Source organism: Equus asinus, chromosome 13 (genome assembly GCF_041296235.1).
Source record: "Equus asinus isolate D_3611 breed Donkey chromosome 13, EquAss-T2T_v2, whole genome shotgun sequence".
Classification (NCBI taxonomy): Eukaryota; Metazoa; Chordata; class Mammalia; order Perissodactyla; family Equidae; genus Equus; species Equus asinus.
The window spans coordinates 29,391,742-29,419,327 of NC_091802.1; the positions used below are offsets into that span (position 1 = coordinate 29,391,742).

The 27,586-nt window shown below is 51.6% G+C and overlaps 1 protein-coding gene across 4 annotated transcripts; it reads left to right on the forward strand.

Annotated features, from left to right (window-relative positions):
- Positions 1–2,562: 2,562 nt before the first annotated feature.
- Positions 2,563–27,068, forward strand: SEPTIN4 (septin 4). 4 transcript variants are annotated; one of them, XM_014826780.3, is made up of 14 exons: positions 2,563–4,153; positions 4,814–4,858; positions 6,152–6,159; positions 20,097–20,390; positions 20,771–20,864; positions 21,315–21,401; positions 21,911–22,034; positions 25,222–25,356; positions 25,470–25,587; positions 25,677–25,778; positions 25,960–26,056; positions 26,150–26,312; positions 26,476–26,575; positions 26,847–27,068. In XM_014826780.3, exons 1-14 carry the CDS (start codon positions 2,563–2,565, stop codon positions 26,904–26,906), a joined length of 3,018 nt encoding a protein of 1,005 aa, XP_014682266.3. In that variant the 3' UTR covers positions 26,907–27,068. The 4 variants fall into 4 exon arrangements, with proteins under 4 accessions (XP_014682266.3, XP_014682300.1, XP_014682310.1 ...); XM_014826814.3 differs by lacking the exons at positions 2,563–4,153; positions 4,814–4,858; positions 6,152–6,159 and adding an exon at positions 14,790–15,091; XM_044745594.2 differs by lacking the exons at positions 2,563–4,153; positions 4,814–4,858; positions 6,152–6,159 and adding an exon at positions 17,623–17,920.
- The last annotated feature ends 518 nt before the right edge of the window (positions 27,069–27,586 follow it).

Consider the following 27,586-nt stretch of genomic DNA (forward strand, 5'->3'; position numbering starts at 1 on the left):
CCAAGCAACTTCTGTTCCTATTGAAGTTGGTCTATAGGGAGAGAATGACCTGGCTTTCCAATCAGCTCAAGAGTTGTGTATCTCAAAGCATATTAGTAAGTTGCTATTCTGGTTTATATATTGGGCTCTGTGCTTGGTTAATGAGAGTTGACGCTAGAGAAATGGATCTTACATAATCTATTGCTGCATAAGAAATCCCCTCTAAAACTTAGTGACTTGAAACAACAATAACAATTTATTATCTCTAACAGTGTCTGTGTGTCAGGAATTTGGAAGTGGCTCAGCTGGGCAGTTGTGGCTCAGAGTCTCTCTTCAGGCTGCAGTTTGATGCATTTTCAAGTTGGCTAACTCACATGACTGGCAAGTTGGTCTTGGCTGTTGACTGGGGCCTCAGTTCCTTTCCACATGGGTCTCCCATTGAGTATCCTCACCACATGGCAGCTGGTTTCCCCCAGAGTGAGCAATCCAAGAGACCAAGGCAAAAGTGGCAATGCTATTAGGATCTAGTCTTAGAAGTCACATACCATCATTTCTGCTATATTCCATTGGTCACACAGGGCAAGCCCTGATTTGGAATGAGAGGGGACTATAGAAAGGTATGAATACTAGAAGGTGAGGATCATAGGGAGCCATCTTGGAGACTGGCTACCACAGAGCTCATCAACTAGATATCTATCCTTGGCACACCTGCTCCTCACTACATGCCTTTCATTCAAAATAAAACAGTATACTGTGGCTTTTACATCTGTCATCCCATTTTATCTTCATCACAACCCCACCAGTAGGGAGAGCAAGAGAAGTGGGGGTCACCTTCAAAGAACCCATCTGTATCTCAGGTACAGATTGATTTGAGTTAGACTGTTCATGATGAGGAAAATGTCAAGATTCTGTGCTGTGTTTTGCAACATTTCTGCTAAAGTCACCCTTTATGTTTACTTGTACTGAAATTGAACACTGAAAGGAAAATACATATTTCTCCCAACATTAAGAGACTATAAACAATTATTTAAACAACTGAGCTGATTTTAGTAAGATCAGAAAGTGATAGCAGACTTAATGTTACATGTTAATGGGGAAATTCAAACTCACTCTCTCTTAATAAACTTACAAAGAGTTATATAATCTTCCCAGACAAACAAATAAGCATTATAGTCTCATGTTAAAGGTTGTATATCAATAAACCATCATACTGAAAGTAGAATCTCATTGGAAAGCTTTGTTCACGTCAGCCAGTCTCAATTTTATGATGACAGGATAGCAAATAAGTATAAATCAATAAGAACTATCTTCACTTCAACCTGGCTTATGCTTAGTGCTTCAAGACAGCAAACTTGTAAATATTCTCCTACTTATACCCATTTGTATATAACAAGACATAATGGCTAACCGAGTGTCTTATATTCTAAAGACTGTGTCAGTAGCTCAAACTTTCTCAATCTATTGAGATTCCTGTTACCTGAAAACGTGTGGTTTTGGTTTCAACTTTATGTCTCTTATCAAGTCTGAATTTAAAGATCCAGAAACAATGAATCTGACCATCCTATAACATCATGACCCTTCAGATCAATAGTGAATTTTGGATATGATAGGGTCTATATCTGAAAGAGAGAGAGAGGGATGCATGTGAAAGGAAGAGAAAGATGACAGTGTCTTTCTTATCCAAATTGGTCATCCAAGTTGGAAAGGCATTCTTTTCAAATCAAGAAAGAACCAGAGTCTAGCTGATTAGGGTAGTTGAGAGGAGAGGATCATGAGAAAGGACTCTAATATTTATTGTATGACACTCACCTACCAGGCAGTGGTTTCCAGATGAAGAAATCAAGGCTCAGGCAAATCAAGTAACTTGTCCAAGGTGCACAGCTAGTCATTTATTATTGAAACCAATGACTAACTCCAAATCTCTTCTACAATCCTACACTCACTCCTGGGCCAAGAATGTGAGAATTTATGATTTAAGCAACTTGGATTTTTACCCCAGGGTCAAACAAGCCACCCCTGAAACCTGGAAGAGACTGTAGCTCTATTTTTTTGACTTTTATCCAGCGCAGTTCCAAAGCAAATTTGGACAACTTTGTATCTTGCACCTTATTAAAACTGGGGCTAACACAGCATGATTGATTTGAGTAGCCTTGCCTTAGTAGGATCTTCAGGCTGATTCCTTCTCTGAATGGTCTCTGAGAATTCCTAGAATCTGGGATGAGTATGGGAGAGTCTGGAGCCTTCCCTATACACCAGGAAGTCCCGGTTTTGCTAAGAACTTGGCCAAAGCCCTAGTGATATCAACTCCAAATCCACAGTTTCCTTGCAATTACTGCTTGAGATTCTCTGAAGAATTGTGGCTATATGCCTGGATGTTTAATAGGAAGCTCCTTCCTTTATGACATCACCAGCCAGGTAGCTAAGGGGACTGTTTGAGGCACTCTTAGAACAGCAGCCACTTTTGTGGGAGTGCAAGAACAGCAGCTTTTAAAACTGAGGGTAGATATTCAGGCTTCATTAGGACCCTGAACGCAAGCCAGCCGGTAAAATATGGGATCTTCCCAAAGAGGCACAATCTTTCAGATGATCAAGACGAATAAAACTGGGTCCAAGGTAGCAGTTTCGTCACCGAAAGGGGCTGAGGTTACTAACACAGCCCCTCAACGGGGACATGGGTACATTCTTGCCACGAGCCAGCGAAGTGCTGCAGTCTCCCTCAGCCCTTCGCCCCATCGAAAATCAGAAGCTGGGCATTCTACCACTCCCCATTCAGCATCAGACTATCCTCGATCTACCTCCCTCCAATCAGGGCACCACCTCTCTGGAGCACCTATCCCTCGAGGAGCCGAGACTCGATCAAAATCAGAAGCATACCGCCATGCCTCTCTTCAGCGAAAGATCCAGCAAACTCAGACATCAGCTTCCCATGCCGTCCAAATGCAGTGGAATGGTAGTCCATCCCGGGAAGAATCAACACGAAGAGGGGGTGAGAGTAAGTCAGGGCGTGACATCAGTAATCGGTACTCATTAATCCCAGATGCCAAATCTTCTCGCCGGTTGAGTTTTGTAGACCAGAAAGATAACTTACAAAACATACAAGAAGAAGACCCACCCTCCAAGGTGCAGTACCCACAAGGGGTCAGAGTTCCCCGTAGGACTTTGGTTAACCCAAAGGATGAAGCAGTCCAAACTGAGCCCAGCAGAAAGAGTTTGACTGCTGCTGAGATCAGATCTCCAACGAGACTCTCTAGCCCAGAACGCAGCGGCAGCCGCGCCTATGCAGATTCTCGAACAGCCCAGAGAAGGATCACTGGCCAAGAGTCTGAGGTGGGTCGTCACAGCTCAATTTATACAGAACCCAAGGCCTTGCGTAGGAGTGTGAACTTGGACTCATCCCTCAGACTCTCCATCCTTAAAGATTTGGAAGGTGGGCAACGAGTTTCTTTGCATCCAGAACCTGAGTCTATCCGCAAGTCTTCTGTCTACACTGAAACCAAGCCCTCCTCAAAGGTCTTAATCTCATCAGAAGTGGAGTCCAATGTGAGGTCCTCAATCCGAGCAGATGGCGAGGTCGGCCGCAGGGTCACCATCTCCCCAGGGGTACAGTCAGCACAGTCAGCTCACCGTCTGACATCTCAATCAGTGTCTGAGAGCCCCCACAAAGCTACCACGTTTGTCCCTCCGGAACCCATCTATAAGCAGCACACCCAAAGACCTTCAGGAAGTGTCTCCATGTCCCCAGGACCTGCACTCAGGTATCCAGAACCCTCCCGAAAGCCCTCTGTCCATGCAGAACTGGAACTGATCCCTCGGCCCTTACCCCCTCGGTCCTTACCTAGGTACGGGCCTGACTCCTCATGGTGGGCCTTACTCAATCCTGAAGGTGAAATACCCCAAAGCCGGCCAACAACACCTGATTTTGAGCCTAAGTTCCCTCCTCCCCTAGACCCTTTATTGTCCTTTTTTGAAATGGACTCAAGCCCTTTCTGTGAGGATCCGACGTTCCAGGGAGAGAAAGCAAGTCCATCACCACCACCAGCACCAGCACCAGCAACACAACCATCACTACCATCACCAAAGGAGTCTCCAAGCCGGGCACCATTGAGGGAAGTGCCACAGGCCCCCAAGTACACCACCAAACAACCCAATCAAAGGTTTAGTGCTTTCTTCTTGGGTATGTGAAGGAGCAGACTGCCCAGGTGCAGCCCCGTTTAGTGAGGTAGGACGTTGGGGTGAGCAGGAAAGACTCCTCTTCATTCTGGGCTTCAGAGCTGCCCCCTGCCAGTGCCAAAGCTAGTCTCATTCTTGAGCCCATTGCTCCATTCCTTCCCTGCCAGCTTCTCTGAGCTGCAAGCTAATGACATTGATGATGATGCTTGGGCCCAGTGTCAGGTATTGACTCTTCCAGGCAACACTGCTTAACCTCTCAATGGAGGGTAGTAGAGAGCGGTTTGCAGGGTCAGAAGCTGCTTCCAGATAGTGGAGATGGAGAACTGAGCTGGCGTGAGGGCTGGTAAGGGCTGGTAAAGAGAATAAGATCCTCAGGTAAATATTCTGGCAACAAAGTGGAGAAGGTGGGGCATAGAGCTGGGACTTAGACTTTCAAGAGGGGAAAGGCATTAACAGTGACACAAAGAGGGTGGGGAAAAAAGGAGAGGGAGAGTGGGAAGGTGACATTTAGTCCTAGGCTGGAGGAGCTTTTTGGAGAGGATCAAGGGCTGAGGGCAGCTTTGGGTGGAGACATATGGAGCTAGAAAGGGAGATATTAAGTAGTGGGGGGATGGGGTGTACATCCCACAGAGAGAAAAAAAGCAACAATCTCTGTTACTTTCAGATGTCTCTGAGGAAATGTACAATCGTGTCATCTGGTGGCTCAAAGGTCGGTGCTTTTCCCTCCTGTGGGTCCAGTGTGGGCTTTGGGAGGCAGGGGATGGGGGGAGGGTGGCCTCTGTGTATCTACAGAGCGAGGTCTGTTAGGATGGTACACACAGAGGCTTTGACTTGAAGGAGCAGCGGAACTTCTCATCTTGCCTATAAGTCCACCATTAGAGTCATTCCTCTGGGACTTGAAACCTTTTTCATTTTCAAGAGTCTCCTTTTAATGGGAAGTAGCCACTTCTGGAATGGAGAACAATTTAAGACCATGGCTTTTCAGCTTAGCTGCTCTCACCTATCGCGTAAGATAAAAGATAAAAAGATTTAAAAAAATCCACCAATACACACTATCTGCTTCACAGTCTTACTTCAGGGCTGACCCCAAACTAATTTGGGTTGAGGGGTCTCCTCATGTGTCTCTCTGGTTCCTCAGAACCCTCCTCAAGCCTCCCATCCCAGGACCTACGAGGTACTTGTTGGCTGCTGCCCAGGCAGGATCTCCAGGGATGTCTGGGTCTCCACCTTGAGGCCACCAGTGGGTCCTGCAGCCAACGCTAGAATCCTTAAGAGAAGTGTCCCCAGGGCCTGGTGATTGCTTGACACCCTCCCCAACACTCCCTTTGTATTCTTGACCTCTCTGGTGGGAGGGAAGGTGGGTACCAGCCCTCATACAGTGAATCTTAGTGGCAAGGAGTTCCTGCTTTGAACATTGTAGCCCAAAATATGCTCCAGCCCTTTGAACATGAGGGAGGCCAGGGCTCTGGATGAAGAAGTTCCTAGGGAGGAGAGCCCTGGGAATGCAATCCAGTCCCAACCAGTATGAGCCCTCCGAGTGATGGACAGCAAAGAGCAGAGAAGGGCAGTCTTGCCCCTCAGTGGGAGCAAAGCTCTATAAAGTAGAAGTTCAGTAGAGTACTGACTCTGGACTTTGATTATCGGGTTTGAGCCCTGTGTCCACTATTTTCTGACTGTGATCTTGGGGAGGTTATTTTACCTCTCCAATCACTAGTTTCCCCATCTGTTAATGGGAGAAACAGCTTCCTCTCAGGGTTCTTGTGAGGACTGACCAAGCTATTACGTGTAAAGCACTTAGCATGATGCCTGGAACAGTGAGCACCCAGTAAATGCTAGCTGTTGTTCTTTGGGCCACTTGTACTTGGAAGGAATTTGGGCCAGGTTATGCCCAAGTCCACTGGACATCTTTAGTAAAATTCTCTTTTTCCCCTCCCGTTGGCACTCTCTGAATCCATTTGCTGCCCCCTGGGAATGCATGGCTTCTGCTTCTCCGTTATGACAGATGAGGAGGTAAGAACACCCCTGGGAAGTTACTTTCAGTTTTCCTGTTCTCCCTCTTATCCAAGTCCCTCTCTTACCCTCTGGTGGAAGCACCTATGGAGGGAGACAGACAGAGCTGCTCCCTATGGTTGGGCAGGTGGTTCACTGAACAAAGGCACCTGGCAGAGAGGTTAAGGGGGACCCGAAATCTAGCCTGTGTTCTGTTTGCCAAGCCATGCACCTGTAGGGCTGCATCTCCCCAGAGGGGCATTTACACAAAGGTGATATATCAGCTAGTTGCAGCCCTGGAGAAAAAGAGTAGAGACCTTTTGGCAGACAAAGAATCCTGCCGAGTGCTCTATGAGAGGGCCGTTTGGGAAGCCATAGATCCGATCAGTCCACACTTGGCTCTCCCCTCTCCAGCCTAGGGCACTCCAGAAAGGGGACGTTTTTTCTGGGTTACACACTATTTGAGTCCTCAACTTGGAAAGGCACAAGGTGAACTCTGCTCTCGGCAGCCCTGTGTCCTGAATTTGGCAAAGAGTGTCCTGATTTCACAGTGCATTGTTCCCATAAGTACTTTAGTTCTTCTTGGCCCATGTTTGATAAGATAGTCTGAGAAATTCCTGCCTGCATTTTTTCTCTTGCCGTATCTCTCCCTTACCCAAAGCCTAGCATGGCCTCTAATAGGTGCCCTCCATGGGCTACCCCAGGATGGACAGTTGACTACAAATGGAAACAAATGGGAGGTGGCACGACAGACTGAGCTCAGATAATGGAACAGCTGAAGGGGAGGTGCCAGAAATGTAGCTGCCATCCCTCTGCCATGGCTTCTTATCCAGCCCTGTTCCCCCAGCTCAGCTGTGGGTGGGAGAAGCTACTTTTAGAGATTATCCCCATGCAAGACAGTAAATCCTTCTCTCCCTATTCTTTTCTTTCTTCCTTCCTTCCTCCCTCTCTCCCTTCCTTCCATAAACAATTTTTATTCAGATGCCTAGCACTCTGCTAGGCACTTTTGGGGAAAGCACTGAAGCCTCACAGTGCATGCATTCTTTGGCCTCACAAACTTACCATCTGGGAAGGGAGATAAGACATGGACAGGAAACATTTATGCAACAATGTCAAATAGCCTGTGCTCAAATGTCCAAATAAATGCACCAAACTGCAGAAGTGCTCTTGGAGGGTCTGAGGAGAGAAGGAGTTAACACGGAGTAGGGGGGATGGTCAGGTTACCCCTTCCTTCCCAAAGTCAGGGGGTATCTCACCAGCTAGCCTTTTGCTCACCCCTTGATGCAAATCTATACCCTTGGGAGGGGGTCAGTATTTTCTCTTGTTCAGGATGTGATTTTTTTTTGAAGATTTTATTCTTTTTCCTTTTTCTCCCCCAAAGTTCCCTAGTACATAGTTGTGTATTTTTAGTTGTGGGTCCTTCTAGTTGTGGCAAGTGGGACGCCGCCTCAGCATGGCCCGATGAGTGGTGCCATGTCCACGCCCAGGATTCCAACTGGTGAAACCCTGGGCCAACAAAGCAGAGCGCACGAACCCAACAACTCGGCCACAGGGCCGGCCCAGTATGTGATGTTTTTGACTGGGCAAGTTCCTCCCTGTTTGCCCCCACCCTCACTCCCTTTCTTTGTGCATCTTGTTTTAGTTTAGGAAGTCAAAACCCTTGGCAGTAGGATGGCTCCTTCCCAAAATAGCTCTTATCCTGTCTCAATAATTGCAGCTCTCCAGGGCTGTTCAGCAGTAGAGCTGCTCCCCAGAAGCTGGGAAGAAAAGACTCCCAGGCAGCTGGGCCTGCTGGTCTTCTCTGACTCTCTGGAAGTGTGGTGGCATGCAGGCGGGCCAAGTATTCTCCTCGCAAAGCGTGAGAGCACTAGGCCTTCCCCAGCCTGTCCCCCAGACTGCACTGCTCACAGGCAGTCCCGGGATGGAGACTCTGTGGTGCTGGTGTCCAAGGCTTCTGGTTCCTTTGATCTGGGAGTGGTTACTATAGAGTCTGTCCCAGATTCCATTCCCAGCAGGAACTCTCTGGTGGCCCAGCCACAGCGCCTGGCTCGTGGACGGCATCATGTTTGTTGTTGAGCTTCACAAGCCCTTCTGGGTCCACAGCTGGGGACAGAGCCTGATTCAGCCCCTCTCTCTCTCTCAAGTGTCAGCCTCCTCCCAAGTGGCTCGTCAAGGCCCTTTTGTCTAAGGAGCAGCGTGGACAGATGCTTCTCGTCCTTGGATTGGTACTTTAGGGGCTGGAGTCTCCCCAGAGGAGATTACGCTGGACTGAGAGAAGCATTCCTGGTGGGTTTTTTGGGTATTAGAACTAGCAGAAGTGCAACGGGAAGGTCCTAAGGGTGCCCGATGGGGTCACTGGGGGTTGTCTTCTCACACAACCCTAGGGAATTCCCTGGAATAAAGCAGCTCTTGATGGACAGGGCTGCCCTGGCCCCAAGATCCTGTGTCCTCAAGGGACCTAACCTACTTGTCCTTGGATGTGACTTCTCAGGCCATCAGGGGACAAGATGGTTTACTCCCTGCTATATCTATCAATTATGCAAAAAACCAACTCTGGAAAACAGGCCAGGAACCAGAGGAGGCCGTCTCAATGATACCTAAGGCAGACTTCAGTGTCTTTAGGGTAACGTGTCATTTGGCCCCTGGTGGAGGGTATGACCAGCCTCCTTTTGGCTCCTGAGCTACAGGGAAGTTTGGCTCAGGTAGACTTCCTTGACAAAGAAAAATCCAGAGCCTAGGAGAAACACAGGGAGGCTCTGCCTTCACGGAGAGGCTAACAGAATCCCAGGATATGGGCTTTCTGAAAGAACCCTAGAGCCGTCTTTCCCACTCCCCTCATTCTCTCCTGCTTTGTACAGAGGCTCATAGTTGAGAGGAAAGGGAATTGTTGAAGAATGGAGCAGAGCTGCTGAAAATGGGGCAGGGGACCTCGGGAGGCTCTTCATAGTAGCTTCACCCTCACTACTCAGTTTCTTTGCTGTCAGATGGTACCTTGTTCATTTCCAGCTGCAATGGGCAGCCAAGTCCAGAGCAGGATGGAAGGCTGGTGACCCCTGGCCCAGACTTGCTATTTTGGGGACAGGCTAGATTGACCAACTCATCAGAGTTTGCCAAGAACTTTCCTGGTTCTAGCATTAAAAGTCCTATGTCCTGGGAACCCCCTCAGTCCTGGGCAAATTGGGACAATTGGTCATCCTAGGATGGGCTGTGGTGTGGTATGCCTCAGCAAGAGCTACTGGAAGCGCAGGGCAGGGGGGTGATCTGCTGCCTTCACTGTGAGACCTGGGCAGATTATTCCCTCTGCCTATAAAATAGGGGCAGGAAAGTACTATGCCTTCCTCTTGGGCTTGATGGCAGAACTGAGGCCAGAATTCCTTAGTTTTTTGTTCTGCCCAGAATGATCCCACATGGGGAAGAATCTGCCACATCCATTTTGGACTTTCTTGTGTATTTCCAGGAGCCACTTGATTCCCCGCCTAGAAACCATCTCTCACATTACATCTTTCTGTCAGAGTAGTTTGGTGGTGTTTGAAATGGCAAGTTGTTCAAGTAAAAGGAGAAACAACGGGCCTGGGTGGTAGGGAGCTTGGCTTCAGAGGGCAGGGTGCATACTTCGATGAGGAAGCAAATCTAACACAGAAGCTACCCTAACAGCTGCTCAGCCAGAGGAAAGCTGTCCTGAGTGACAGAAATGACCATGCCCCCTCACCCTCTTTTGCTCAGCTGCCTTTGGCCCAGCTGCCAAGAGGGGAGAAGCAAGAGACAGCTGCACCTTGGGGGCTGAATGAAGGCCTGGAGGAGGGGCACAGAATGTGAGGCAGTTCCTGAGAGAAGCTCAGGCTCTGACACTGTAGGTGGGAGGACTGGGCCAGCCAAGTCCCACCACAAGTAAAGTCGTTGAGCTCCAGGAATCTCCACAGTGGCTGTTTCTGGGAATTCACAGAGGAAGTCTGAAACCAAAACCTGTTTTCTAGAGATGGAGTGGTATCTAGCTGGAGAAGCTGACTCCACGGTTGGTGGCAGCATGGTCATACCAATGTCACTTTAGTCTAAGGTTCTTCTCCTTTCCCTCCACATCCCATACACACGCACAGGCCTAATCCTTTGGTGGGAGGGCATTTGAAGTACTCACAGTTGAGAGCTGCTGATTTGGTGTTGATCATTTACTCATTGGCTGAAATAATAGCTACCACTCATTTGAGTGATTATACCATGCTGTGTGTGTTACCTTAATGAATCTTCACCACAAGCCTATGAGGTAGACTTTTCCCCCTATTTCACAGATGAAGCAACTGAGGCTCAGAGCTGGCTCCTCAAAGCTGGGAGCACTTTAGGGGGCATCCTGCCCCAGGGATTCATATGTGGTGTATAAACCCTTCTCCTGTAGCCACATCTTCCTGGAAAAAAACTTCTATTTCAACAGCACCTGTATTTATTTATTTTAAAGATCGGCACCTGAACTAACATCTGTTGCCAATCTTCTTCTTTTTTTCTTTTCCTCCTCCTCCTCCTTCTTCTCCCCAAAGCCCCCGAGAACATAGTTGTATATTCTAGTTGTAGGTCCTTCTGGTGGTGCTCTGTGGGACGCCGCCTCAGCAAGGCCTGATGAGTGGTGCTAGGTCTGCTCCCAGGATCTGAACCAGCGAAACCCTGGGCTGATGAAGCAGAGCATGCGAACTTAACCACTTGGCCATGGGGCCAGCCCCTCAATAGAACCTTTAGATAGCAAGAATTGCAAATGGAAGGGTTTTAGAGGGGATAACATTTGTGTCTTTGCATATGAACTGTGAAGCTGGGAGGTGGGTATGAGCTGGTGAACAACCAGAATGAAGGGCAAGTTATGGGTCAACGAAGCCCAGAGCCTCAAGGCTTGTCTGTGCTCCAAAATCAGAGTGGAAAACTAATCAATGAATCCTTTCAGTCAATCCATATTGATCAGATACCTCCTGGGGGCAGAGGCCTGGTCACCCAGGCAGACATCACATCACATGTTCAATGAATTGAAGTGAGTAGAGGTTAAAATAGAAGACATACTCCCTGTCCTTGAGGGGCTTGTGGTTAATTTGGGAGAGAAACATATACAGATGGGTCACTTGAAAGGATGTGGATATCAAAGGACAAAACAAAGTCCAGGGAAATGAATCAGCAAAGCTTCTAGCACTGGAGGGTCGGGGGAGACAAATGTTGGCTTGGTATATTGAAGACCTTGGTAACTTACTGCCCAAAGATTGAAGGGCACTTGTTAGAATTAGTGAGTTTTTGGCCACAGGAGGTATTCAAGCAGTGTCTAGGAGGTCGGGGGTGGCTCTAGAAGGGCATTAGACTCTAGTGGGTAGTAGCACCTGGAGGTACGTAAGTCCCTTCCATCCCTGAACTCCTGTGCCCTGTCCTGCTGCAGAGAGGTTGTTGGAGGGATGCTCTGGCTGGCTTCTAGCACCCTATTGGCTCCGGAACTGCCCCTCACTGCAGCCGTTCAGCAGGTGCCAGGAAACACAATGCTCCCTGGCCTTCACCCACGTCTCATGCCTGCCCCAGGATCACGGTACTCAGGGGAACAATACAGGGAGGAGTAAGGCTTAGGGTATTTTGGTTTCTTCTCTCTGCACAGATCTTGCTGAATGGACTGGCTAAGGTTTCCTTGAAAGACACAACCCAATGATAGCCCTTTGGCCCCAGCAAGGCTCTCTGACTATATCATCACTGACTCATCACCTGGGGGTGGGGGGTGGGAAGGGAGGAGCAATTAGTTCTTGCATCACTTAAGGGAAACTCTGCTACTGAGAGGTAAAAGTGGCCTTTGCTAGTCAGGCAGACCTGAAGTCCTGATTTCCTATGGTAATCACTCTTTATTCTTGGCTTTTAACCTGGGCCCTGGCTTGGCCCAAGTGCAGCATCCTTGTTTATCTCTGTGCCATACATCCTTCACCCATGGGTGGGCAGGAAAGATTCAGTGGAGGGGGCCAGGAGTTTTTCCACACACACATGTTGGCCTGCCCCAAGCAGAGGGTGCCCAGGACAGCAGGGTGGAGCTGTGGTTGCTGATCTGAGTTTCCCAGAGAGTCACCCTTTGTGCCAAATTAAACGTCCACTCCCCAGACACTTGGCTCAAATACCCACTCCAGCAGTCCCTGGGAAATTGTTCTCTAGTCAAGGATATCAACGCCTGGTGGAATGTTGAATTTCAAGGGAGAGCCAGAGTTCCAAGAGCCAAGGGGGATTGAGGCAAGGTTGGCCAGGCCACCTGCTGGCTGGAGATGGGGAAGAGCGCTCCGTGGTCAGTGACTCACACAAGGGCTGCTGTATCTTGGCCCTGCTTCTCACCAGGTGTCAGACTTGACCTGTGCCAACACAGAACGTGAGAGCTGGAGTTGGGCGGAGTTCAGTTTTCTCTTTCGGGGGGGAAACCAAGGCCCAGGAAGGGCAAGGGACTTTGAGGCAATGAGATAATCACCAAAGTTGGACTGGGCACTTGTGCCCAGGCCAAGTTCTCTCAGAAACACCTGAACCCTGCAGGCTTAGCACACGGGGTTTGTGCAGGCGGACGAGCTCAAAGTCTGTCTCCAGCTTTCACCCAGCATGCCTCATGTTGGCCTTGTGGTGCAGTGATTACAAGGGGACTGTGACCATCAAAGCCCCAAGATTTTTGGCTTAGAGATGAGTTCCATGGTCCCAGGCCTCTCTTGGGGCCTCACTTCCCTCAAAGCAAGCTGTCACCAACGTGCCTCAGGACACACAGGACCCTCTGGGGCCTGGGCAGCAGGTGCCAGGGCAGAGCTTGGATTCCACCCACAGCTGAGGTTGAGCTAGCTGAGCTGCCTTCTGAGATGTGTCGGTGTCCACACTTGGACTACAGCCGGGACTAAGGGGAGGAGGGCCATTACAATTGGGGAATACAAGGCTTTGGGATGGGGTCTGTCTTCCTTGATGTAGGCTTCCTCCCTGGGCCCAGTGCCCCCAGCCCACACACAGACTGCCTATGGAAGCACCAAGAGGTATTATGAGTGTGCTCATGAGTGCCAGTGACCTGCAGCAAGTTCCCAACAGTGGGGCTTTGTGGAGCCTGCGTTTGACATTTGGGTCTGGGTCTAATGGCAGCAGTTGCTGCTGCTTCTGCAGACTTCCAACAGCCACTGCTTTCTCTCTAAAGAAACTCTTTATGTCTTTGTTTTCCTGAGTACAGCTTCAGATCTCCTATCTATCCCAGAAACCTCTCTATACATTCAGAGTTTCCCTCTCATTGGAGCCAAGCTGCTGGCCCTTATCCTAGTTTAATCTCCTCATTTTTAGGCGTGGAAGTGGAGGCCCAGAGAAGTGACATGAGTTGTCCAAGCTAATCCAGCTAGAAAGGTTTCTCCTCAACTTACTGGATCATGAATGCCCCTCATTTCTTTATTTCTTTTTTCTTTTCTTTTCTTTTTTTTTTTTTTAGGTAAGGAAGATTGGCCTTGAGCTAACATCTGTGCCAATCTTCCTCTGTTTTACATATGGGATGACACCACAGCATGGCTTGATGAGTAGTGTGTAGGTCTGCACCCGGGACCCAACCGACCAACCCCGGGCCACCAAAGTGGAGTGTGCAAACTTATGCCACCTGGTCGGCCCCCCTCATTTCTTTAAACAATGACACACACCGCTTTCATCTTCCAGGTCACCAGAGCCAAATATCCAATAACATCTCCAATAGCAGCCTCATGTTTTTGGAGTCTGTTCTCACCTGCCCTACCCAGGGCCCTCTCCCTCCCTCTGCTGAGTTCTAACTGATCCCAACTATGACCACCTGGGTCACAGATCAGCCCAAAATAGGTAGGCAGGCTTCTGGTGCTTCTATAAATAGAGAGGACCATGCCTGTGGGCCTCAGTTTTGTCTGAAGTGTGTTCAGGCCAATCAGCCTGCCTTTAGGGGAGGGATCTTGGAAGTCAGGGAGAGGCATGCTTCTGGACACTTCCACAGAAGCCTGACCAGCTCAGACCTGAGTGTTAGCTCAGGAAATCCCCACCAACTCCCTGCCCCTTAAGCATCTACCACCGCCCCCCCCCCCGGCCACTGCTGACCCTTCTGAGCCTCTAATGCTTGTAAAGCTCCTGGGGCATTTGTCCCCACAGCATCTCACCCGCTTGCCCAGCATGGCCTGGGTCACGCCTGTGCTGGCCTCTCCTGAGGCATCCCCACTTTCCTCAGTCCCAGGCAAGGCTCCACTGGGGTGGGGGTGGGGGGTGGGAAAGGCGACTCAGCCTCTCCCTTCCACCATTCCAGCACATGAACCCTGGATAATGTATGCAGCAAATCCTCTCTAATCCTTAATCTAGGGTCCTGCACGAAGGGAACGTCCTGTCTCTTCTTCACAGCTTGGGTGGAGGTGGAGAACGTCTGACGTTCCACCTTGCGAGGTGTGGAGGGGGTATGGACAATCAGTAACGTGGACTTAAGACAGCTTCACTTCTCACAAGCCTTGCAGAATCTTGGGGGGTAACTAATGGTTTCTCTCCAACTCCTGGGACAAACCCTGCCTCTCCTTCCAAAGGCATCTCCTCCTGGGGATGCCAGGTGGGCCCTTCCTTTTTCTTTGTGGACTAGCTCAAGCCCCCACGGTGATGCGCTGCCTGGCGAGGCCACTCTTTAGCGGCTGAGTAAGGAAGAGCCAGGTGATCAGTGCAGCCTGTCCTGAGCGCCTCTCTGCGCTCTGCGCCTCTAGGGTCGCGGGCTGCAAGGCAGGCGCCTAGGTCGGCCGCCCCGGGCCCAACAAGCGCACTCACCTCTCGCGGCCAAGGTGCAGGCCCCGCCCCCGGGCCGATTCGCCCCGCCCCTGCCCCGCCCCTGGCCCCGCCCCCGGCCGGTTTGCGCTCAGGGCGGCGGGCGGAGGCTGGTGGTGCGGCGAGGTCGGCGCAGAGCTCTGGCCGCAGGTCGCTCGGGCGCTGTCCAGGCGGAGCCGGCCCGGCCCGGGCTGCAGCCATGGTAAGGAGGGCGGGCGCGGGGCACGGCTGGGCGCGCAAGGCCCGCCGCTCTCGGGCGGCTCCACAGGGACCCGCGCGGTGCCGCAGCTCCGGCTGTGCGGGGCGGGAGGCGCTGTCGCCGGCCGCGGGCACAGGCGGGCACTGCTGGCAGGCAGCGCTGCGTCGCCGCTCCCAAGTTTCTCCCTCTGATCCAAGCAGCGACCAAGCGTGCCCCGACCCCCCGGGTGCTGCCCGCGTTTTTGGACAGAGGGGTGGGTTCGTTCTGGAGGCTGGGGGCCTCCGGCCGAGACGCTCATGTTGGGCTGGGGTGGGCGCGTCAGCGAAGAGCGGAGGTGAGGGTCCCCGGCCTTGCCTGGGTCAGCTGTTACCTGGGTGACCCCTCCTCACCCACCTACCCTGGGTTCAGGGGTTAGCACCAACTTCCTTTAGAAAACACACAGAGAAGGCCCACAAACACTGCCTGCCTCCCCAAGAGGGATGGTGAGACGCTTGGGCCCTCCTTCCCACAGCCTAGCCAGGGGCAGCTCCTAGGCCCTTCCCACAGCGCCCTCTGCCCAGGGACCCCTGAGAGAGGGAAGACCACCATCCTACCCGGTGGGTCAGCTCCATCCCTCTGCCTCTGAGACAGGAACCATGGGGAAGCTTCCTCCTGCAGCATCCTACACTACCGTCCTCCCCAAACCAGGTCCCTCTGCAGTGGTGGGGGTGGGGGAACTCATTCCTGCCACCTGCCTGTAGGGAAGAGAAGCAGTAACCCCAGCCAGCCTCCCTGGAGGCCCCCAGGTAGGAAGTTTTGATGTTTGGCTGTGAGGGTGCCAGCTTGTCTCCTGCTGTCTTTGCCAGAGCCTGCCACAAACACATTGTGCTGGGGGTCAGGGCCACCAGGCCCCATGCCGGCCTCTCCTCTCAGTCTGGAAGCCCCCCAGCCTTTGCACTCTGCATTGGGAGGCACAGTCTGTTTACAGCAGGAGGAGATCCATGACCAGCCTGTGGGGGCAGGATGTTGGCTGTGGGCAGCCTCCAGAAGGGAACTCCCTGGGCCCCATGGAATCGGAAGCTTCTAGGTCTGGAAAGGCCAACCTTTTGGGCTCATGTCTCTCAAGCTGTGTCTAGGCTGAGGCCCAAGTCTTGGCCAGGAAGTTTTGGTGACCCCTGTGACCTTCCCCAAAGGGGGGTTCCTGGGAGAGGCCAAATGTTGCCTTTCGTTGTCCCTGGCACCCTCCTTTTTCCTACAGGAGGATGGACAGATTGATTGTTCCAGGGATGGAAGCCTGGGGGAGCACTGACTGTCCCCAGTGCCAAGCCCAGCAGGGGCCAAGAGGGGCTTTTTCTGCCACACACTAAGTTCAGGTCAGCTAAGGTCTCGGTACTTTCAGCTTGGCCGAGGCCACTCTGTTCCTCTCTAATTAAAGACACCCCACCACCACCAGAGTCCTCAGCCTCAAGCCTCTGCCCTCCAGCCTCCCAGTCCTTAGGCTGACTGGTTCGTGTCGAGTCAGACTCCCCTGTGAGGGTCTCTTTGTGAGAGGAGACCAGTGTCCCAGCTGCTTTGGAGGTCCGTAGGGAGCGCTCCCCACCCCCGGAGCTCCAGGGGCTTTTAGTTTGCATGTGACAAGAATAACAGGCCAACATTAATAACCATCCTCTGACTTGAGATGCACCTTTTCTCCTCAGGTTCAAAGCAGCTTGAGGTGTCTCTCATCTGGGAGTGCTGTCTCTCCCCAACCATCCTGGGAGGCAAGGAAGGGCCATCCACAATTGTACATTAAGACCCTGAAATTAAGACACTATTCCAAATCACAAAGGGTGTTTCTGGTCAAACCAGAAACACTGGCCTCCTGACTCCTAGTCAAGTGCTCCATCTGCACACTCCCAGCCAGGCCCCTCAATTTGTTCCCACCTAAGCAGCAACTCTGAAGCCTCAGAGATTCTGGCCTCCTGTTGGCCTGAACTCAAGCCCCTCAGAGAACAAGGGCTAGCAGCTCCTCCATGGACTCTGTTGAAGCGATGGGGTGATGAAGTGATATGGGTCCCCATGAGTCAGGTCAGGTATTCTAGGGTGGGAGGAGTCCCTCTGTGGCTGGGGCTCTCTGCAGGGGAATCTAGGGGCAGATTTCTGAAGACAGTGGGGTTCTCTGCTGGGAGAACACAAAGGGACACTTGGGAAGAGAAGTGGGGCTGTTCCCATGATAACCTATACCCAGGGGATTATGGGACATCGCACCCTACTTCATCACTGCTTAAAGTTAAGGTTAGAGAGAGAGAGAGGAATCCTTTGGGGATGGAGTCTCCTGAGTGGCTGTGCCCATGTACTGATGGGCCAGGTCACCTTGGGGACAGCTCACAACTCTCTGACAGGCCTCCGTGTCCTTGGGGGTTACCAGGGGAGGCCAAGTAGATCAAGAGCCTGTGCTGCAGACAGACTTGGGAGGCTGTGCCCACCAGGGTAGGCAGCGGGCAGGCGTCATGGGGCAGCCAATCAGAGGAGGAGGGGACTGCGGAGGAACCCAGTGATCCCGCTGCAGCTGAGCTGTCCTTGGAGAGTGGGAGCCAAGGGAAGGGGAGGAGGAGGGGGTGGGGAAGGACATTCCACAGGCTTTTTTGGCCCCTGACAGAGACAAGGAGGTCAGAGAGAAAGGGAAAGGAGCAAGCCAGGAAGCCAGATTACAACAAGAACATCAAGACCAGGCTGTTTCTGTGTGTGAGGAACTTTGCCTGGGAGATAAAATTAGACCTAGAGCTTGCCGACAGGGATTCTGAAGTGTGGGACATGGACCATTCACTGGGATGGCAAGGCAGTGCTGTCCCTGAGGACAGGACTGAAGCTGGGGTAAGGTGCTGCTCTGGGAGATGGGTGGACCTGACCTGTCTTCCCCTGCCTTGGCTAGAATTTGGGCTCAAAGCCAGAAAATGATTTGATCTCTGGCAGAGCTGGGAGCAGGGAAGAACAGACAGGAGGTGAGGACCCTGGTGTCCTGACTCCTTGTCTAAAGCCCCTGTGGGCCACTCTGTGCTGATAAGCAGCCAGGGCTAGCAGGGAGAATGGTGCTACGTTCCTGGTGGCTCTGCTGGAAGGTTGTGGGGGCTAGGGGTCTCCATCACTGCCTTCCCTGCTGCCTCTCTGATCAATGCCCCTGGGGAAACCAGGTGGAACACAGCCCTCTGTCTCCCACCCTTAGCCTGACCCCCAGACCGACTGCTGGGTCACTGCAGGGTTGTGCAGAGGGGCAGGATTTCCTGGAATTCCCCAGACTCTTTAGCTGCCAGAAAACAAGACCTACTGCCCCCGAGCCCCATCCCTTCTCTCTTGCCATATAATGAACCATCCAAGCTGGGACACCTTTCCAAGTGAATAGGGCCACAATTAATCATTATGCTAGGACAACAAACATAAACTAGGATGTATGGTAACCCCACTGGACCCCACAGATATTATGGATGAGAAAAGCCTATTAGGTCAGACTTGCCTCAGGACGGCCTCTTCTGGCCACTAAGCCCCCAAATGCTAGTTCCAGTTCCAGGCTAAAGGTCCTCTTTTCCTCTCCTCTGTCCAGGTGAGTCCTGGAGACTATGACTATAAGCAGGTGTGGGGACTTGAAAGGCGACAGCCTGGAAGTAGCTCTTAGGGGACTTTTCCCTCTAGCCTCCCTGTCTCAATCACTTCCTTCTGGCATGAACTGACAATGTGCATGTCCACCTCTCTCAATTCTTCCCTTTGTAAAATGGGGGCCTGCAGGAAAACTATAACTATCCTATCTCCCCCAACCCTGGTTGGGACTCCACAATGGTCTGGGGTAGCCCCCATTGGCTTGGCCAATCCCCAGAGGGTGAGTCAGCCTCTGAAGCCGGCCCTTGTCCATTGTCTGGGGGTGGCACGTGGGTATTGTGAGGCAGAGCTGAGCCCAGCACCGCCAGGCACTCCACAAAGGGGGCTGGTCCCCAAAGGAGAGAGGAAGCTTTAGGGTCTAGAGCTGAGGGCGAGAGTTGGGGGAAGTGGCCTCTCTTCCAAGCTGGAGATGGGATGGAACATGTCTCTATGGAGGAGCCAGCCATTCTCTGCCTACCACCCCTGTGGTTCACAGTTCAGGCCAGACCCCCTCCTGCACTGCTAGCTAAAGCCTAGCTCCAGGCAGAGGGGGCAAGGGGCAACTGAGGGGTGCTTCCCCCTATATGTCCCTCACAGTTGGGGGCTGTCAGCAGCTCTGGAGGCCCAGTGTCCTCCTATCCTCCCTCACCTGGTCCTTCCCAGCTCCCCTCCACCCATACTCAGCATCCACTGGCAGGTTTACCCTTCTCTCCTGGGGCCCAGGCTCAGGCTCCAGCGTGGCTCAGTGTCTGGAGTAAGGTGGGGGGGGGTGGCGGTCAGGTCAGCTGTACTGAGCTGTGAGCAGTGAGCCCTGGGGAGTGAGCACCTCCAGTAGAGTCTACACCTCAGTTGCAGATCTCGCTGACCTGCAGTGACAGGAGGCACGGAGCCCCCTCATGGCTCTTGATTTACCTGGGGCTGGCAGCTCCCTTCTCCCCTCCCTATCCCTCCTGCCCCTGCCTCATTCTGACTCTGCATTCTCCTTAAATCCTGAGCCACATTCTCCTGTCAGCTGGAATGCCTCTGTCTGCTCCTCCTCATTCAGTCTGACTTCCTGGCCTTTGGGGCAGTCCCTGGCCCCTGGCTTGGCCAGACCCCCAGGAAGAGCAGCCTCAACAAGCACCCTGTTGAGAGGGAACATCAGGACTGGAGCTACTCAGCTCCCAAGAGCAGTTACTAGGGCTTTGGGGTCTGCCCAGGGCTACTCCCGGACCCTGGGGCCTTTCCTGGCATCTTGGACTGGGGAAGTGTGTGAGCAGGTGAAGGAGGGATAGTGAGCACATCCTCTAGCTTACTGCTAGTCCAGTTTCTTTCCCTTCTAACCACAAGTGCTTTCCTCTCTCTCCCTCTCGCCTTCTCCTGTCTTCCTCCTTCATTTTTCCCTTCCTGCCACCTATCCACCTACCACCCCAACCCCCAGATCAAGCGCTTCCTGGAGGACAAGGATGATGCAGAACTGAACAAGTTCGTGAAGGATTTCCCAGGAAGCGAGAGCTGCCACCAACCAGAGGCCAAGACCTGGGCATCCAGGCCTCAGATTCTGGAGCCAAGGCCCCAGGCCCCAGACCTCTGCCAGGATGACCTGGAGTTCAGAACCCCCTCGTGGCCCCAGCCCTCTGACAGCCAGCAGTACTTCTCTGCCTCAGCCCCTCTCAGCCCCTCAGCCCGGCCCCGCAGCCCATGGGGCAAGCTTGATCCCTATGACTCCTCTGAGGTAGAGCCTCCAGCCCCGCCTTTGTCTTTCAGTGGGCTTGTGCAGGAAGACCCAGGGAAGGAGCAGAGAGAGCCCGAGTGTGTGTGCGTGTATGTGCACGTGTGTGTATGTGTGTGCAGACATGCGTGTGCGTGTTGAGCTGGGGCCTCTCTCTGTCCTGTGTTGGCCCCAGCTCTGTGGTGTTGGCCCCCAGGCGCACTGGAAACTGACAGCATCAGCAGGGGCAGAAGCCCAGCTGGTGGCCCCAGATGGGGCCTCAGAGGAGTCTGGCACTCCTTCTCTAAGGCTGGGACAAAGACCTAGGAGGGAAGGAGAAGGCTGGTGTTGGGTCCCGGGGCCCCTCCTCCCGCCCTGATGTACTCTGCCTTCCTGTCCACTAGGATGACAAGGAGTATGTGGGCTTTGCGACCCTCCCCAATCAAGTCCACCGAAAGTCCGTGAAGAAAGGCTTTGACTTTACCCTCATGGTGGCAGGTAGAGCAGGGGCTGGGCTGGGCTGGGCAGGGGGCGTTTCAGGTGGGGATGGTATGTGTAGGGCGTTGGGGGAGGGATAGGGAAGGAGAAAGCAGCAAGTGGCTGTGCCTTTTTGCAAAATAGCCAGGAGCCGTGGGTGGCCAAATGTATGTATGTATATGTGGGGGGTCAAGTGTGCAAAGAACACTTGATCAACCGTTTTCTAGTATTTGCCCTTTTCTGTGTGCCCTTGGGTAATCTCCTACTCTCTCTGGGCCTCATTCAAATGAGAAAGCTGGACAAGCTGTTCTCTCTGCTTCCTCCTTCTAGCTTTAAAATGCTATGGTTTGGTTAGTCTCTTCCTAATTAGATAAGAAAGCAGCTCCCCCCACACCTTGGTTTAGTGGGGTTACCTCTTGGCTATAGATCTTATCTTCTGATTTGGTGCTTCTATCCTCTCTCCCCCATCAGGAGAGTCTGGCCTGGGGAAATCCACTCTTGTCAATAGCCTCTTCCTCACCGATCTGTACCGGGACCGGAAGCTCCTCAGTGCTGAAGGTAGGGAAAGGAGAGGAGCATGCAGACAGGCAGGCAGACCTGACTTGGGAAATCAAACTCACTCCAGAGTCTGGGGGAGGGGGTCTTCCCCAGCATGCAGGAGAACATGACTTCCTAGAGAGACTGACGGCATCTCTCCATAGGCCTCTGGCCTGGCAGCCCACCAGCCATCTCCCTAAAGATTTGGGTGCCGAAGCAGGGCAGGGACCAGAATCCTGCTCTCTGAGTGAGTCTCTGACCCCCAAAGGATTCCAGGAATCTAAGAAAAGAGCTGGGAGCAGAGAAGAGGCTGGGGCCAGAGCCAACAGCCACCGGCATTTCCTGTGTTGGGAAATGTGCTCCTTGCTGGTTCCCAGAGAACAGGCCCCCCCGGCAGCCTGGGGGTGGGGAGGGGGGCAGTGTGATGAGGCAGTCTGGGCAGCAAAGCTGACAGGGGGTGGGTGGTTTGTCCTGACTAGGCAGGTCCTTGCCCTTGCCCTTGCCCTGGCCTCAGTTTCCCCCTTCTCCAGAACGGATCATGCAAACTGTGGAGATTACTAAACATGCAGTGGACATCGAAGAGAAGGGCGTGAGACTGCGGCTCACCATCGTGGACACGCCAGGTTTTGGGGATGCAGTCAACAACACAGAATGGTATGTCTGACCAAGCAAAACCCCTGTTACTGAACCATAAGTGGGTTTGCCTCCTGGCAGAGTTAAAATCAGACTCTTGACCAGAAGTAGTTGCCACACAAAGTAGAACTTATTTGCAGCAAATAGGAAGCCATGGGGAATCACTTCCAAAGTCCTAGTGTCCTGGAACAAAGCGAAGCAGGGGCATTGTATTTCAGATGGGAATGAATATTCAAAAGGGAGAGGTGGGTATTTACCTGTGCAGCCTCACTTGGAAAACAGGCTTCCAAATACACTGCAGGTTATGGTCATAAGGCCTGACCTCCTTCCAGAGAGATCTTAGCATTAAAAATGAGGCAAAGGTCCTAGGCGTTGCTCTTGTGGAGCTTGGTCTGGTTCAGGGTAGTTGGTGATTGCATCTCTTAAACAATTAAATGCTTCCAAACCCACCCTTGAGTTCCTCTGGGCAATTAGTCGGTGACACCCCTACCCATTCTGTAGACACATACAGGGGCGCATTTAGGCAGAGACATATCCAAAATTGTCAGGAGGAAGAGGTTTGTGATCTTGAGCATGCCATGCCCTTTACTGGATAGCCATTTCCTCTAGAGTGGAGGGACGGATTGGACTAGATGACCTCTAATGTTCCTTTTAACTCAGACCTGTAATTCTATAACGGGGGTGAGGACACAAGGTAAGAAAGAAGAGCCTCAAAAGAGCAAACATAAGGAGCCAGCCTGGTGCCACAGCGGTGAAGTGTACACGTTCCACTTCGGCAGCCTGGGGTTCGCCGGTTCGGATCCCAGGTGTGGACATGGCACTGCTTGGCAAGCCATGCTGTGGTAGGCGTCCCACATATAAAGTAGAGGAACATAGACATGGATGTTAGCTCAGGGCCAGTCTTCCTCAGCAAAAAGAGGAGGATTGGTGGCAGATGTTAACTCAGGGCTAATCTTCCTCAAAAAAAAAAAAACAAGGGCAAACACATGTAAAAACATGGAGCACAGGGCCTGACATGCAGTAGGTGCTCAATAAATATCACCCTCCCTCCTTCCTTTCCTCTCACCAGCAACACTTTAGGTGCTACAACAAGTTTTATTAAAAAGGTAAGAGGGCATAGAGGGAGAGGTGAAGGGGGGAAAGAAGAGGCAAAAGGAAAAAATGGGTGGGACTTTGTTTAAACTCCAGGCACCCTCTAGGCTACCTGCCAAAAGAGAAAAAGGTGGCTTTGTCACACCCCCCATCATCCCTGGCTTCTTGTTTTTTAGGAACTGGAGGGATGCTTTGATAATGGTCAGACCTAAGTGAGTAATGAGAGGAGAATGGATGATAGAGACAGGAGAAAAGGTGGTGCCTTTGACAAAGAAGTTAGCCAGGTTGGTGCTAGGACCCCGAGCCTGAGAGCTCAAATCTTGATTCAGCGTTTAATAACTGTGTGATCTGGAGCAAATGACTACATTCCTATTTCTTCCATTGAAAAAAACCAGCCCTTGCCACCTCACCCAGTAGATCTGGAAATCACCAAGAATGAGCCATGTGAATATGCATTGAAAACTGTAAAGGGCTGTTTACATGACACTCATTACTTTTAAGATGATAATTGCAAGGCCAGTGCAAAATAGAAATCTAGGGCTCCTCGTTCAAAATTATTAAGAATTTCAAGACAGCCATAGCAGAGAATCAAACCAAGCATGAGCCCTTCTGAATGTGGGGCCCCGTGTGACTGGACAGGTCTCATGACCTTGAAGCTGACCCTGGATAATTGCTTCACAGACTAATCAGACCTTCACAGACCTTTCTATGCTCAGAATCCCATCACACACTTTATTACAACATGTGACTTTCAGCTCAGCACACTGGTTCATCTTCAACTTCATAGTCTAAGCCTTGAGGGGAGGGCTGTTTCTTATATTCTTGCCACAGCGCTGTGCTAGTACATGGTACATGGTCTCCATAAATATTCGTGACGGATTGAAGTGGCTCCATGTCATCATCATCCTTCCTGCTGTAGGAATACATCTCAGCAAACTGGACGTGCCTGGACACTCTAGCCCCAACCAGCACCTGGTTCCTACTGTTGGAAGCGTGACCCCCTCCTTCAATCAAGCTACTTACCTCCTCTTCACTTCCATAATAATAATAATTTCATTCGCCTGGCACCTCACAGTTTACAGCACACCTCCACATATACTCATTTAGTCAGCCAGCAGGAATTTATTGAACACATGCTGGGTGTCCAGCCTGTGCTGGACATTTCAAAGGATACAGAACAAGTAGGAATGATCCCTGTCACTGAGAGGCTTACAGTCTAGTGGCAGCAGGGGTGAGGGAGTGGGGTGCAGTAGTTCTCTAACTTGTGTGTCAGTCAGGTAACAAGTCAGTAAATGGGTCGGGCAGTGTAGAGGGAAACACACTAAGCCAGGAGTCAGAAGGCGGGGACTTGGGTTGGTAGAGAATTTGCTAGCCAAAGTGATCCAGATTGAGTTTCTTAGCTGCTCTGAATTTAGTTTCTTCATTTCTAAAATGAGAGTGATGGTGCTCCTAATGTCCACCTATCAGTGAGGATTGAACTAGATAACAGAAGAGCAAAGGACTTTAAAATTGAAGTTCTTGAATATATATATATTATATGTATATAATCTGACTGTGGTAAAGAGAAGGGGAAAGCATGAACCTCAATTTTCATATCTATCTATCTATCTATCAACATCTATCTATCTATCTATCTATCTATCTATCTATCTATGTGGCGAAGAGAAGGGGAGAACAGTGTGCATTGGTATAGTCAAAGGAGACTTCATGGAAGAGATGGTTCTTGGATATGGCCCTGAAGGATGGAGTGGGTTTGGAGAAGTAGAACCACACCAACAAAGACTCCGAGGCTGGACTGTGAACCTGACTTAGGGCTGCCCTGGCTTCCAGTTGGTTCACCTGCAGGCAACTTGCTATTCTTATTGCTTTGTTTGGTCATCTGGGCTCTTTTCCTCTCAGAAAACTAGTATTTATTGAACTCTGCCTGCGTATTTAGTGTGATTTTCTATCAGGATGTGTGAGATGCACCCCTGATACCTTCCTGAAGATGGAGTAAAGCAAGCCAAGGGAATAAGTCTTGAGAACACTGCTTAGGGTGAGAGCTACTCTGCCGTCACAGAGCTCACTAGGCAGTCCCGCCTCCCACAGTTTCTCTGCTTGTTTGTCCCTGCCCTAGCTGGAAGCCTGTGGCAGAATACATCGACCAGCAGTTTGAGCAGTATTTCCGAGACGAGAGTGGCCTAAACCGCAAGAACATCCAAGACAACAGGGTGCACTGCTGCCTCTACTTCATCTCGCCCTTCGGCCACGGGTATGGTCCGAGCCTGAGGCTCCTGACACCACCGGGTGCTGCCAAGGGAACAGGCCGAGAGCACCAGGGGCAGGGCTGCCACTAGCCGGTGGTCACAGATTCCTGTTCCCCAGGCTCCGGCCACTGGATGTTGAATTCATGAAGGCCCTGCATCAGCGGGTCAACATTGTGCCTATCTTGGCTAAGGCGGACACACTGACACCTCCTGAAGTGGAGCGCAAGAAACGCAAAGTGAGGGAAGCTGGTGGGGGGAGGGGAGCAGGTGGGCTTCTGGAAAGGATGGGGTCCCCAGAACTGTGGGCCCCTCATGTGTTTGCCAGATCCGGGAGGAGATTGAGCGCTTTGGAATCAAGGTCTACCAGTTTCCAGACTGTGACTCTGATGAGGATGAGGACTTCAAATTACAGGACCAAGCCCTAAAGGTGGGGCCACCCCAGGGCTTCCCTTTCCCATGTTGTCTTTTCTGGGCAGAAGAGGGAAGTAGAATTCTATATAAGGGTGGGCTAGGACCTTCTTTCCTAAAATGAGGCAGAGAAGATGAAAATATAGGTGAAAGGAACAGGTGAGAAGAAGGGTGTTGACAGGCCCCCTAACTTCTTCCAGGAAAGCATCCCATTTGCTGTAATTGGCAGCAACACTGTGGTAGAGGCCAGAGGGCGGCGAGTTCGGGGCCGGCTCTACCCCTGGGGCATTGTTGAAGGTAAAGCCCCGAGCTTGTGACTGGGGGATCTCCTTGCCCTCAGCGGCTCTCCCCTACCCATGCCCCTGGCTGACTCCTAGCCTTGCTATGCAGTGGAAAACCCAGGGCACTGCGACTTTGTGAAGCTGAGGACAATGCTGGTGCGTACTCACATGCAAGACCTGAAGGATGTGACACGGGAGACACATTATGAGAACTACCGGGCACAGTGCATCCAGAGCATGACCCGCCTGGTGGTGAAAGAACGGAATCGCAAGTATGGCCAGAAGCCAGGACAGAGCAGGCAGTGGGGGGGATCCCAAGCGCAGCCCTGGGTGAGACCAAGCCCTTCCTTTGTTCTTCTACAGGCCCTGGGCTCAATCCAAGCAGGTGCTGGGGTCCCCCTAGCCTTACCAACCCCCCTTTCCCTTTCCCCTCAGCAAACTGACTCGAGAGAGTGGTACCGACTTCCCCATCCCTGCTGTCCCACCAGGGACAGATCCAGAAACAGAGAGGCTGATCCGAGAGAAAGATGAGGAGGTGAGAGCAGTACGAGGTGGTAAGGTTTGACAGCCTGGGAGGTCCCCTGCTTGATCATAAACCTCAGTATCTCTTGGTTTGAGAATAGGAAGATCCCTGGCTCTGGTGCATATCTGGGTCCTGGATTGGTGGATTAATGGTTCTACCCAGGGTCTCCATGACACTTCAGGGCTACCAAAGCCCTGGCTTGAGGGATTAGAGCTTGAGGGTACTTCCCCAAAACTAGAGGACTCTCTGAAAGGCCCTATTTTGATGCATGTGCCTGTTCCAGCTGCGGCGGATGCAGGAGATGCTGCACAAAATCCAAAGACAGATGAAGGAGACCCATTAGCTGGCTTTCAGCCCTGGATATTTAAATCTCCTCCTCTTCGTCCTGCCCATACCGGCCCCTCCCAGCACCAGCTCTGCTCAGGCCCCTGCAGCTACTGCCACTTCGCCTTACATCCCTGCTGCCTCCCCAGAGACTCAGAGGAAATAAAGTTTAACAAATCTATAGGTGGCTTCTGGTGTCACTGTCTGTATCTTTATCACCTCCCAGAGACCAAGATCCTAGGACCCAGTTTGGAAAGGTGGCTGGAGGAGGGTGCTGGGTTCTGGCTTTTAGTAGGGAAGGGAGAGTGGGGAAAACTTTCCCCTCCTCTGACAGGCTTCAGTCTCTGCCTAGAATCCAGCCTGGCCTCTCCATCTTACTAACCGTATCTATCCTGTCTCTATTACCTGGGGCCTGAGCCTCTCTCCATCTTTCCCATATACAGTACTTTCAATTTATAGAAATTTTTGTCTGATATCGGCCCTTGGGAAAACATGGTGTTAACTGCACGCAGCCTCCTGACTTCTATTTCCCCTGATTTGGGGAAAGAGATATGCAGAATTAAGCTCACTACTCTAGGCAGCAGGTGATGGAGCATTGAAAAATGTTGAAATCCCTTTAAGCACCATCACTATAGTAAGTGCTGAGAATGGATAAAGTACAATCATTGCCTTGAGGGAGTCCAGTATTCATTTAACAAA

What these genes read in the sequence shown, in the direction of transcription:
- SEPTIN4 (XM_014826780.3), top strand. Translation starts at nt 2,563, where the DNA reads ATGATCAAGACGAATAAAACTGGGTCCAAGGTAGCAGTTTCGTCACCG. An exon ending in ATCCCTATGACTCCTCTGAG is followed by an intron (nt 20,391 to 20,770) that starts GTAGAGCCTCCA and finishes CCTGTCCACTAG; the next exon opens with GATGACAAGGAGTATGTGGG. An exon ending in CCCCTGGGGCATTGTTGAAG is followed by an intron (nt 26,057 to 26,149) that starts GTAAAGCCCCGA and finishes CTTGCTATGCAG; the next exon opens with TGGAAAACCCAGGGCACTGC.